The 14,307-nt window shown below is 34.6% G+C and overlaps 1 protein-coding gene across 1 annotated transcript in view; it reads left to right on the top strand.

Moving 5' to 3' along the window:
- LOC123541498 (zinc finger protein 62 homolog) overlaps positions 1–14,307 on the top strand; it is an 85,328-nt gene that overhangs the window by 27,303 nt on the left and 43,718 nt on the right. Inside the window, exons 7-10 of the mRNA XM_053525791.1 lie at positions 2,197–2,385; positions 7,169–7,336; positions 11,196–11,366; positions 13,340–13,501. Coding sequence (XP_053381766.1) covers positions 2,197–2,385; positions 7,169–7,336; positions 11,196–11,366; positions 13,340–13,501 — 690 coding nt within the window. The remainder of the gene's footprint in view (positions 1–2,196; positions 2,386–7,168; positions 7,337–11,195; positions 11,367–13,339; positions 13,502–14,307) is intronic.

Here is a 14,307-nt window from a genome sequence, read left to right as displayed (position 1 = left end):
ATCACTATTTAACTTTCTGTGATCACCTTGCTGTTGTTAACCTTTCTAATAAAAGTAAGTTGAAAGTTTGTTTTGTACTATTTACTTATTACAGTTGAAACTCGATATCCATAACTTCATTATCTCAAAATCCAGCTATCTCAGAGACATTTTTAAGTCCCGTTCAAAAAACACATGCACAAAATATAAGTAAAACACACGATATCATTGAATTCGCGATACCGAAGTTCAATTGTAAGTTATACTCCTACAAATTTCTGTCTCAAATCCACCTGTATTTCACTAAGGCGTAAAAAAAATTGTTTGTTTCCGGTATCCCGACCTAGCCTAAATTTTTGGCCCGACCCTAAATGTTTTTATGGTCTTGGAGAATATTTTTTTCAACTTTTTAACAAAAAGATGCAAAACTGCACTTTTTATGCTTTAAACATGATGTTAGAAACCAACTTACTGATGCTCTAAAGGCATAACCCCCTTATTTGTAATTATTTTTTGACCAAAAAAATAATTTCCGAAAAGTCCCCCTTAATAAAAAAAATTTCCCCCCCCAAAAACTACCCTAATTTTTTTCAGCATGTTACCAGAAACAAAGAATGTTATTTTTTTAGGCCTAATGAGTACGAAACCCTGTTTTCAACTGCTGTTAATTGGATATGGAAAAATAAGCAGTGGTGGGATTATTTGTTTTAGATGCGGCACCATTTCAAACTAGTTTTCAGCCTCATTTTAGCTGACATGATAGTAGAAATAGGTATATGCAAGAGTCATTAACCCTTAGGCTGCTGGCAGCAAGTGATTCTGCCTTTGCGACCAGTGCAGACCAAGATCAGCCTGCACATCCGTGCACCCCTTTTAACAGTCAGTGGTACTGTCCAAATTGAAAGATGGACAAGTTCATTATAGAAATTTAGCAGGGTAAGGGTTAAAGCAGAACCATGATCTACAATGATGTATTCGGCATTCATTGATTTTGCCAGACTGGATCACGCTCAGTGCAAGCGTCCCGTTGGATCTGGTCAAATACAACGTTGCAGATCAAGGTTCTGTTACAATAACCCTATTTTTTAAACATTTGAGACAGTATTAATCTAGTGCATGAAGTACTACAAAGTATGATTAGCAGATTGGTAATGAGCAATCACCTTAAATAAAGAGGTACTTTAGATTGGTAACTCTTGTATAGTATTTATTATGCGATTTAATGGTAAGCAGTCTTATTCGAATAAGAATTCATGCAATTTGAGTGTTTATGAATAACTTTGAACAATGCAGATTATTATTCATGAATATTTTGAATTTGCCAGTGGCATTATTTGCGAATGTGGGGAAAGTAAAACAGTTTCAAAGATTAACCAGTGTACAGAAATTCAAATCAATGGGAAACAGTATATAGTGGCCTATGTAGATTTGATGTACATGCTGAAGAAAAACAACAACCAGTTCTTTGCATTTAATATATACTGTGAAATCATTTTTATTCGCGTAGGGCGAATTTTCGCGTATTTCGCGCTAGGACCGATGAGTGAATTAAAGACCGCGTTATTATTATTTTTAACTTTATTTTTCATTTCTAAAATTGAAAATGCGCGAATTAAAGCCCGTGCGAAACAGTCCTTTTTCACATTTGCGCGAAACTTCATGCCAGCGAATTTAAATGATTTCACAGTAGATGAGTTATTTTACCTCTATTCTTTATGCTGTTACTTTTACTGTAGGTGCTAGAATTTGTTTATATAGTGATTTTGTTATCTTTGTAAATGCGTAATATGAAATATTGGAATGTCTTGCATCTTGCATTAAGTAGTCCAGGTTCCAAATATAAGGTATCGGAGTAACAAGTATTTCTTTTTGGATAATTTCCAGCTACTTTTCTTCAAATATGCTCTCAGACTTACTTCTGGGGAGCATGCTGTGGCTGTTTTATCTGTCCATTCACAGCATTTTCCTTTTTTCAGATCCTAACTTGGTGCAACTTGGTTAGCTTCAGTGTTTAAATATGTTTCAGATGTTTGACTTTTGTCCTCATTATTTGATGATAATGATACTTGGTATTAAACTCACTCTGTACAATGAATATATATCAGAACTACAAGTGGTATAACTCAATCAAGATTGTTTCTGATAGTACACGATTTTAATGACATTATTTTGGTGTTACAAAGCATTTATTCACATATACAGATATTTATATTTCAGTTGCCTCATCTGAACAGCTCCAAGGATTTTTAATGGGCACCATGGATGTAAGTCTATCTGGGAGTCTGCTAGGACAATCTAGGAAAGACTCGAAGAAAGGAACATGTCCAGAATGTGGGAAATACTTCAGAAATAACTGGGAGGTCACAAGACACATGAAAGTTCATACTGGAGAGAAACCGTACAAGTGTGAATATTGTGACTACAGATCGTCACATAAGTATCACCTTAAAAGTCATGTCGTCAGACATCTGAATAATGCAAACAAATAATGAAACATTTAGAATGTGACTGTTTTGGCTAGAGTCTGCTATGACAAGTACCGTCCTGAATGAGCTGTCGTCAGACATCTGAATAATGCAAACAAATAATGAAACATTCAGAATATGACCGTTTCGAATAGAGATGCTAAGACAAGTACCGTCTTGAATGTGGTGTTGTCAGAAATCGGAATAATGCAAACAAATAATGAAAGATTTAGAATGTGACTGTTTTGGCTAGAGATGCTAAGACAAGCCCCAATGTAAACATCATGTCAGATAAATACTGAGACATTTCAAATATGACCATTTCAACTAGAGATGTTCAAATAAGTATAAACTTGAAAGTCCTAATTTTTCAAACATACTGAAATGTTGTGATTATAGATGTGCACATGAGCACAACCTTAAAATATGTGTAGTCAGTGGTCTGGAACGGTATGGAATCAATGTCATTTTTAAGAACTTGAACATTTTTATGATTGTAGAAGCTTAAATTTGTGCAAACAAAAAGGGCACCTAAAGAAAAGTTGTAAACTTTTGAAGTTGGACAATGTACAAGTCTTGTCTGGAAAGTGTGAAAGATTTGAAAATATAATTTGTGATGTGTGAAAGGATGTGTTTTACATGTTTGTTTAATTTTTGAGTATGATATTAATATAAACTTAGAAGGAGTACTGTTGTGTTTTATGATGATTTACCATTTAGAGAACAAGAACTGATCCAATTGTTAAATGACATGATAAGATCATTTGTATCTTCGTAAACTAAAAAGCTTTGAAACTTTACACTTAAAGGCGTACGCTAGAATTCCCTGTATATGAGATGGGCGAAAATTTTCCCAATAACAGAATTTCTTTAAACTTTGGATATTATCTGCTCTTGAAAACGTCATTTTTGGTGGAAATGCCGTTTCAAGGGCAGATAACTCTTTTGATACCGGTGACCTATGATTTTTATTGCATTTTTTTGTTTCTTAAATGATTGTCCTTCAGTATCAAAAGTTTGAAGAAATTCTGTTATTTGGAAAATTTTCGCACCAAATTCTAGCATACGTCCTTAATTCAGGTCTGCCAAAACTTACAAGGAATACTTGATTTAGATAAGAAGTAAAGTATTTCTGTCTGAAATAACTTCCATGCAATGATTGAGCAAATAAAGGATGAAATTCTTTTCACTTTTTTGGTGCAAGATTTTTGAATGGCGTCATTTTTCACAAGCTAGGCACATGAGGTATTATTTCACAACACCATTTAAAACATTCAGAAGAGTTGATTCTGTATACATTGAATATTGGCTAATATGTTATAAATGATAAAATATGTTTTTTCTTGTAAAATTTTCTAAATTCCAGTAATTCTAGCCCCATTCTCTAAATGGACAACAAAACAGGTTTTAAGGTAGTTCTGAACGTTTGGATCGAACTTTTTTCTACAATGTAGAATTTGATTAAACTCTGATTTCTTAAAACTTCACAATATACGTAGCAAATTCAGCAAATAAAAAGGATAGGGTCGTGTGCTTGATTTTTTTTTGCTAGACCGATTTGAAAAATTTGCACCTCATGCAATTTTTTATAATGGGAGTCTACTGGTTTCCCAGTAGTTTCCGGACCGAAATCGCTATTTTTTGCCTGTAACTTTCAAACAAAACATAGTAGAAACATAAAATTTTCACAGAAAAAAAACTTAGGTTCTTCACTAACACCATGCAGAATTCGTACTACACTTGTATTCATAATGCACATGTAGATGAGACCTCAAAGGGGGTAATTAATTCCATTAATATCTCAGTTAGTCCGAGTTGTTTTCCGGACCTTTCATTGTAACAGTTGTAAAGCAAACATTTCCGATTTCGTTACATATATTCAATATTAAAACATAATTCTAAGGTGAGATATGATGATTAGAAAAGTATATTTCAAGAATTTAACAAATACTAGATTTATAATACGCTCACTACAGTTACGTCTAATTATGTTTGAATGACGTTTGTAACGTCACGCTATAATGATGGGACGTATGGAGCAAAGTGGTAATATTACAAAAAAGAAATTAAGAACTTTTAATACAATTAACGACTATATTTACTAAAAAACAACAAGACTGGTCTCAGAATTGATAGACTAACACCCTGACCACTCGAGCATGGACACTGATGCTAAAAATTTGATTGATAGACAGTATAGTAGGTAAAACTCTGTCTAATTTGGTTCCTATATTTAATCGATGATTGAATGCCGTAGTTAAGTGAAAAGGTCGAATTTTTCTTTCGTTGTTTTATTTTATTACTATCAGTATGATTTTACTGTAATGTCTGTAAATGGGAGCATCAACTGACTGATGTTTACCTTCAAGGGGCCTCAATTTCTGCGCATGCGCACTGTAACTGGAATTCCCCTGTGGTTGACAATCTCTTTTGTAAACATTAAATCGAAGTATATTAAAACAACCGGGATTTTCAAATAATAAGTAAGTTCAGTAATGCTAGGTTTTCGCTGTTAGGTAAAGGCAACAAATGTCTAGATAATATGATATTATTACTCAGATGTTTTACTATGGCGTAAAGTCTATACAGCACGAAATGTGAAAGGTCCAGAAAACTACTTTGGTCTGGAAACTACTGGGAAACCAGTATGGGAAAATAGCAATTTTCATTACATTTTCGCGAATAGAAAATTTTCCACAATGTAGATTTTAATGAAACTTCTCACAGTCGTAAATAAACATATGGCCTATAATATAGTGAAATAATAATTATGTATAGGTCCATGCGTTTATTTCTGAGATATTTGGCCATGATTAAAGTGAACCGCCTATTTGAAGCTAATTTTAAGACATTATTTTGAATTATTTAAGATGTTTTAATATCATATAGTTAATATGATAATAATACTCAAAAATAAATAGTAACTGTTACAATTTAATAAATTTATTCAAGGTTGCTTTTAATTCATAAACTGATTTTCATTTCCGTATGCTGAATCCAGGCTTTATTCTACGCTTTCCGGATAAATAACGTTGCGCCATCACTTCCGGTTTATCAGATGTGCAGAACTACCTTAATGGAGCCTTTTGATTAACACTTGAAGTTCAGAATGCAGGGTGATGTTTTGCTTGTGCTATTCAGCATGTGCCACAAGTGTACCAGATTGATGCCTGTGCAACTAGCTCACCTGAAACAAACCATGCAAATTCGGTGTTCTGAGCGAAATCAGGATATATAATTGAGCCCGCTATTAAGATAATTGTTTGATTTCTTTTTATGTACCGTTAATATTTCTATGATTGTATTGCATTGGGGTCATATTTATAGATTATATTTCTATGGTTGTATGACCTTAAATCTTTTGCATTGAATAGAATATTTCTTTAATGGTATTTTCTTTGATTTCTCACGTTATTAAGAAAATTTTTGTGATTGTTTTGGGTTTAATGCCATTTTTCAACAGTGTTTCAGTTATGTAACGGTGGGCAGTTAACCTAACCAGTGTTCCTGGATTCTGTGCCAGTCCAAACCTGTTCTCTGCAAGTAACTGCCAACTTCTCCACATGAATCAGAGGTGGAGGACAAAATTCAATGATTTTAGACACAATATCTTTTACCAAATTATCTCAGAGAACATGCACCTAGTCTGAGGATCGAACTCACGACCCTGCCATCTGTAGATCTGCGCTCTTCCTGTTAAGATACATGTATTCATTGTGTTATTTCAAATTAAATATTTCTTTGATTTTATTGCCACTTGTCCGGAGTATAACTTGAAAAAAGTTTTAATGTCATTTGATTGAAACTTCACATAATCATAGAGGCCATTGAGACAAAGTGCAGTGTCAAAGGACCATAACTCTACCTTACCTAGATTTTAAATTATCCCCCTTTATTATACAAAATAAGGCTTGTCGGGGCATTACTTGAAAAGTATTAATGGCATTTCATTGAAACCTCACAAAATGATAGAGGCCATTGACAGGACATACATTGTCAAAGAACTACAACCCTACTTTACCTAGTTTTTTTAATTATCTCCCTTTATTATACAAAATACGGTTTTTTCTGGAGCATTACTTAAAAGTATTAATGGCATTTTATTGAAACTTCGCAAAATTATAGAGGCCATTGATGGGAAGTGCATTGTCAAAGTACCTCAACTCTACCTTACCTAGTTTTTGAATTATCTCCATTTATTCAATTTTCTTCTTTTTATTATCTCCATATTTTGGGGTTTCTAATACGTTATTCCGCAGATTCGGACAAGCACATGCATTAGGGTTGCATCATTCGGTTTAACTGATCCCTGGTTTTAATCCTATATCATTATTCAGTTTGTCATAATGAATTCAAGGTCAGATAGTCAAGATAATGTGAGCGACATAGGGTCGTTATGCCCCCCTTGTTCATCACTAATCATGTTGCTCTGTTTGGACTAATGAAAGGACAATAAATATGGAAGGAATGATATACGACAACAAAGCCAGATTATTGAAAGGTGTTTAATTTGACATCCTGGTGTCATTTAGATATGAGTTAAAACATAACAATCTGCTGAAAGGAGACTTAAGTCAAGTGTATCAAGTGATATTTTAGTAACCTCTGTTACTTGCCATATTATCTGTGCCTTCCTTTAGTTAATAGGACTATGTTACTATGTTAATAATTATAAAAAGTTCTGCTTTTCATATCTTGATTTTATTTGTTTGTTTCTTTTTCAGCTTTCCAACCTTATCCAGCAGTAGTTGGAACGTCCCAACCCCAGTATGGAATGTCCCACCATGGAATCAGGAATGTGAAATTGAAATGTGATAAATACGTGTGTGATTTCTGTTCAAAGACTTTCCCTGACAACTGGAAGTTGCAAGGCCATCGACGGAAACACACAGGCGAGCGGCCATTTGTCTGCAACTTATGTGGGCGTGGCTTTAAAGCAAAACGATCGCTTCAGTCACACCTGATTGATCATCCAAAATCATAATTGTTGAATCACTTGATATAAGGAAAGTCATTAGTAATGTTTGTGAGCACGGATTAAAAGTAAAACGCTACATTCCGACGCACTTGATTGTTCATGGAAACTATAGATTGACTTTATGTCATCAGGGATATGGATAGTTTTTGCAACATTTTGGGGTGTGGCTTGGAATCAATATGCTCTATTCAGATTCATATGGTTACTGGTACGCATTCAAAAGCATGATTTTATGTCAGCTGGAATATTGATAGTTATATCTCTACCTTGTGGGGTGTGGGTAAGATATATTGTTTAGTGCTGTCTGTCAGTCTGTCTTTCTGTGCAACCACAAGGCAGATTTACAACAAACTTCACAAAGCTAATAATTGCCAAGCCTATTTATGCATATCATGGGTATGTTCCAGTTTCATTCATTTTCAGTGGAGTTATAGGCCTTGAATCATCAAATTCTGTGATGTTTAGGCTACCTCTCTAATATGATTGGGTGGATTTCCACGAAACCTAATGATTAGTGCCATGCCTAATTACCCATATCATCGGTATATTTCAGTTCATTGATTTTCAGTGTTTTTTTGGCCCTTTACTTTTAAAGTTTGATGTGTTTTCAACATCTCTTTTTCGATTAGGCAGATTTTCACCAAATCTTACAGAAGTTATCATTGCAAAGCCTAGTTATACATATCATTGGCATGTTCTAAATAAGTGACTTTTAGTGGAGTTATGACCCCTGATTTGTCATGAGTTACAGTGTTTACACTACTTGCACTAGTTTGGCATATCATCAATATGATCCGTTTTAAAAATTTTCACCCTTGATATGTCAAACTCTTTGATGTCTGTGCTACTTCTCCTGTACCACTTGTTGGAATTATACCATACTTCACAGAAGTGATCAGTGACAAGCCTAACTTTGATGGAATGTAATAGTTCAGAGATAGATTTTCACAGGAGGCATGGCCCTTAATTTGTGGCATTTTATGTGGGAGACATACATTTTACATGAAAACTTATTTCTGGTTTGTTTACAAATCAATGGACGTGATTTAGAATATGTATTCAGATGTACTTTATTATAGAATATTTTAACTGTTTAATGTGATGGTTATTTGAATATGGATAGTTTGTAAAATTTGTGGGTGTGGCAGCTGAACGATCACTTCAGATGCATGTGGTTGATCTCTGAAAATTGATTAATGTGATTTTTAGCTCCACTGTTCGGAGAATAGGCGGGGGCTATTCTATTCGCCACGGCATCGGTGAGCATTCTTGGTTAAAGTTTTTCGGCAACATTGGTTTTTCTGTCATATCTTTGTTACTGTGGCTCATATCTCACTGTAACTTCACATAAACATTGTCCAGCATACAAATAAAGTATATGCAGGGGCTTGGCCCATTATACCCAAGGTCAAGGTCACCAAGGTGTTATACTTAGATTATTTTTAAGGTTAAAGTTTTCAGGCACTCTTTGTTTTTCTGTCATATCTTTGTTGCTATTGCTTATATTTTACTGTAAGTTCACATGAACATTGTCCAGCAAACAAACAAAGTATGTGCAAGGGCAGGGCCCATTATACCAAAGGTCAAGGTCACCAAGGTGTTATACTTAGGTTATTTTTAAAGTTAAAGTTTATCAGCAACCTTTGTTTTCTGTAATATCTTTGTTACTTTTGCTTATATCTTATTGTAACTTCAGCATACAAACAAAGTATGTGCAGGGGCTGGGCCCATAATACCCAAGGTCAAGGTCATCAAGGTGTTACACTTAGGTTATTTCTAAAGTTAAAGTTTTTCGGCAATCTTTGTTTTTCTGTCATATCTTTGTTACTATTGCTTTATTGTAAGTTCACATAAACATTGTCCAGCCAGGGCCCATTATACCCAAGGTCAAGGTCACAAAGTTGTTATACTTCGAATTATTTTCCTGTTAATTTTTTTAAAAGCTTTGTTTAAAGAAATATCTTTGGTTCTTTAAAAGATAATGACTTGAAATTAAAAATGTTTCTTTATAATGTGTGTTACAACTCCCATAACTCAAATTGTATATTTTTTGACGGAATTATGCCCCTTTCATAGTTAAATTTTTTTTGGCAATCTTCGTTTTCTTGATGTTACTTTAGTACAATATCAGATAAAGACTTGAAACTTAAAATGTATCTTTATCATCATCATCTGCATGAGTGGTAACAATCCCCATAACTCTGACTTGTATTTTTGAGCAAATTATGCCCCTTTCATACTTAAATTTTTTTGACAATCTTCGTTTTCTGGACAAAATTTTGATACTATATAAGGTTATGACTTGAAACTTAAAATATATATTTACCATCATCATCTGACTGTTTGGTAACAATCCCAATAACTCCAGTTTGTGTTCTTGACAGAATTATGCCTCTATGCGTTGGTGGATTTGGCTTTAAGCAATTTGGTGGGGTGTATGTGGGGGGGGGGGAGGGGCGACTGAGTGGTTTAGGTCGCTGACTTTGAATCACTTGCCCCTTACCGATGGGGGTTTGAGCCTCACCCGGGACATTGAATTCTTCATGTGAGGTAGCCATCCAACTGGTTATGAAAAGTGTCCGTCGGTGATGAAATAATACACAGAGGGGCATCTGGGGTCTTTCTGCACCATCAAAACTGGAATGTCGTTATATGACCTGATATAATTGGGTTGGTGTGACTTTAAATCCAACAAAAGAAATAGTTTAAGCAAACCAGTGAGTTCAGACTCGCGTGATCATGATTGATGCACTATTCAATATATGGAATGTCTATTTGGAACATATGTGGGTATGGCTTTTGAGTGAAATGCTTTTCATTCCAGTGATTATTTTCAGATTTTTTATAGTATACTGATTCAAAGACTGGGCATTTTCAATGTTATTACGATCAATTTGCTACGCTTGTTACCATTATGTCATGTCAGCTTATGAGGTGAATGCGTTTTACTGGCTGTTGTTTATGGGAAGTGTTCCATGTGGCATTAGAATATTGACTGTTCCAACAGCCGCAAAGAGATGGCTGTTCCACAGCTGCCATGAGGTGTCTGTTCCAATAATTGCCATGAGCCACCATGAGTTGGCTGTCCTGGAATTCACCATGAGTTCTCTGTTCTGACAGTCTCCATGAGTTGGCTGTGATTTAACATTTGCCAAGAGTTGGCTGTTCCGACACTTTCCATGAATCGGCTGATCTAATATTCGCCAAGAGTTGGCTGTTCCAACAGCAGCCATTAGTTGTGTATGTATTGTTATACTTTTTATCAATTTATACAATATTAATGAGAGAGAAGGCATAACAACCAATTGAACAGAAATGATCTTTCTGAAAAAAATTAGTGTTGGGATATGAATTAAATTGGTTGTGTTTAAAGAATGAGCACCACATTTAAACAGCCATTTTAATGCAATGTTTTGTCCATGTGTTAAAACTTGAATACAAGCTTTGATATCCGAGTGTCTTACAACACGAATTTAAAAGCCAGGAATGAAAAAGCTTTGAATAGAATGATCAAGCAGAGTTTGTTTATTTTGAGAGCATATGGTGTCATTCAGAAGTGAGTTTAACATAACATTTTGCTGAAACGTGACTTTAGTCCAATGATTCATGTGCTGAATAAACTCTTTTACTCAACTTCTTATTTGTGTCCATGATTAATCTATTCCTCCCCTCATAATTGAACAAACAAATACTGAGTGTTTTACAGAATAACTATAATAATAATAAACAATATTGCCTTTGTATCTAATTTTATTCGATTACATCTTTTTCAGCTTACCGGCCATATCAGCCAGTTGTTGGAATGAGTGAGCCTCAATATGGAATCAGGAGTGTGAAATTAAAGTGTGATAATTACGTGTGTGATTTCTGTTCAAAGATTTGCTCTGACAAGTGGAAGTTGCAAGATCATCGAAGGAAACACACAAACGAGCGACCGTTTGTCTGTAACTTATGTGGGCGTAGCTTTAAAGCAAAACGATCACTTCAGTCACACATTATCCATCATCCAAAATCATGATTGATGTATCATTTGATATAAGGAAAGTCTGTTTGTTACATATGTGAGTTTGACTTTAAAGTAAAACACATTGTGCAGACACACATAATTGATCATGGAAACTATAGATTGACTTTATGTCAGGTGAATATGGATAATTTTTGCAACATTTTGGGCGTGGCTTGGAATAATACACTTTCAGATCTATTGATCATCACATCAAATCTGATTTATATCACTGAATTTGATATTTTGTTTACAAGTCGCCCCATTGGTCTGGACATCTGTTATGAAAATAATGACCACGCCTCCCTTGCATATCGTAAGAGCACTAATAGGGTCTAACACTTGTTTTGCTGAACCTTGATCCAGCAGATGCAATCTTATTTTCATACTCATGTTTTTATTTCGATTTAAATAAGATTAAACAAAATTTGTATCTGTTGGGCCATATAACCTATAGTGTTGGTGCGCCGTAAAACCAAATAATAAATAATGTTACAAGTCAATGGAATGGCTAAAATTTATCATTTCAAATGACAATATTTGAAGAATTATATCAAACAGTGATTTGTCCGTGAATAAAATCATCTGTTCGATTTAGATGCATAGAATTCTATCACGAGGGCACAACACGTGTGATATAATAATATGCATCTCAACGACAAACAGTGATTTTATTCTTGCACAAATCACTGTTTGGGATGTATGATTTCGATTCTAACACATTTTCAAGGATTATTATGTACGTCCTTGCCGATATATCCATCAAAATTTGCCTGATATCCGTTGATTTCTTTTCCAGCATGCCGCTATGCCATCTAACGCCATGACGTAATAATTGTGATGTCAGAAAAATTGTTGAAAAATAACACACAATTTTCAGCTTTCTTTGTTTAATAAGAAAACAGTTCGGATCGTGTTAGAATATTGCGTAACCTTTTTGTTGTGATGGTTACTGGAATATGGATAGTTTGCGAAATTTTTGATCGTTGCAGCAAATGATTACTTCAGACACATTCGGTTGATCATCAAAAATTGGTTAATGTTATTTGTACTGGAATATGGATATTTTGTTTAAACATTTAAGGATGTGGCTTTAAAGTAAACCAATGAGTTCAGACACATATGACCGTTCTTGATGCACTGTTTAATATAAGGATAGTCTGTAATGTATGTGGGCATGGCTTTGAAATAAAACGCTTTATTCAGACACGTTATTATTAATCAACAATCATATGGTGATGTTTACCAAAAGTTGGGGTTTGATTGTGATATGGGTGATGCTTCAAAGTAAAACACTTTGTGCAGACAAATCTGATTGATCATCGAAATCATAGATGTTAAAAATAAAATAAACATTGCAACACAACATAATATTTTTAAATGCAAATTTCACAAACACACATTGTGGACATGTGATCAGGTATGATGAACATTAAACATTCATTCGATTTGGCTGTAAAACATATAGATATCTGTAAATTAGTTACTAACTGATATGGAAATGGGGATTTATCATTTAATATGCACCAGTTTTTAGCCTGACTTTTCGAAGAACGTATTACATTAGTTGTGCTTAAAGAACGTTTAAATAGTGACACTGACAGCGTCTGTCCAGTAACTTCTAGAAGATATTTAGTCTTGGAACTAAATAAAACAGATTGATGCAGTATGTGCATTTCTGCCCGTATGACCAACCAGGGCGAATCATTATCTTTAGAGTTGAATAAGTGAAAATTTCTAAACTTTACTGCCGTCTCAATAACAGTGGTTTGGTGTTTGAATTTAACCATACTTTTACAGAATATGTGGTTTCAAACAGTTTAGGCCATGTTCGATATTCAGACCAGTGTATCCAGAAAAATGGTCATTGACACACCGCTTTTACTAGTCTACTCTTTTTTTTTATATTTTCAGTTATTGAAGTTATTCAAGATAGAGCCATGTTAGGTTCAAGCAAGAAAAGCCTAGGAAGAATAAAGATGTCCAAGTGCGAGTTTTGTGGGAAAGTCTTTACTCACACAGGCCATCTGAACGAACACAGACGTATTCATACTGGAGAACGCCCTCACGTGTGCAGTATTTGTAACAAGGGATTTATACAAAAGGGAGCATTGCGTCTTCATATGTTACAGAAACATGAGACTTTATTGCACTGACATTGCTGTAGGCTGCGGACCTGTAATGACGTAATGTTAAAAGGCCAGTCTTTTCCATGTGCTTTTTCAACATTTTTCAGTTTTTGCGGAAGGCCATTTGCACATTTACTGGTGAAAATGCCGAAGCTATTGTTTTATGAGAAAACGTAATGACACGGAAATAGCTGAATGTCCTTATGGGTCCATTTTCTTAAACGTGTAATCCCAGATGAGGCTCTTCCTTTCTTCCTTACTGTTATATTATTCATAATGTATACCAGTATTTGTCCAAACGACTTTGATTAATTCGCAAGAAATCACAAATGGGTATCAGTGTTTCTAGCACAATAAACTTTTTGAGTTTTTTCCTACTATATTTTCTGTGAGAATATTTTTGTCTCCTGGAGACATATTGTTTTTGCCTGTCCGTCCGATTTTGGGGTCACTCTATTAAAGGTCAAGGTCACAGGGGCCTGAACATGGAAAACCATTTCCGGTCAGTAACTTGAGAACCACTTGACCCAGAACATTGAAAATTCTTGGGATGATTGGACACTCTGTTAAGGATGAAGGTCACAGGGGCCTGAACATGGAGAACCATTTCCGATCAATAACTTGAGAATCACTTGACCCAGAATGTTAAAACTTCATAGGATGATTAGATTTGTAGAATAGTTGATCCCTATTGAGTTTGGGGCCCCTCTATTAAAGGTCAAGGTTGCAGCGGACAGAACATTAAAATCCATT

The sequence above is a fragment of the Mercenaria mercenaria genome, chromosome 16 (genome assembly GCF_021730395.1).
Source record: "Mercenaria mercenaria strain notata chromosome 16, MADL_Memer_1, whole genome shotgun sequence".
Classification (NCBI taxonomy): domain Eukaryota; kingdom Metazoa; phylum Mollusca; class Bivalvia; order Venerida; family Veneridae; genus Mercenaria; species Mercenaria mercenaria.
Note: the sequence above shows the minus strand (reverse complement) of the source record. Positions and strands in the feature narration are given on the sequence as shown.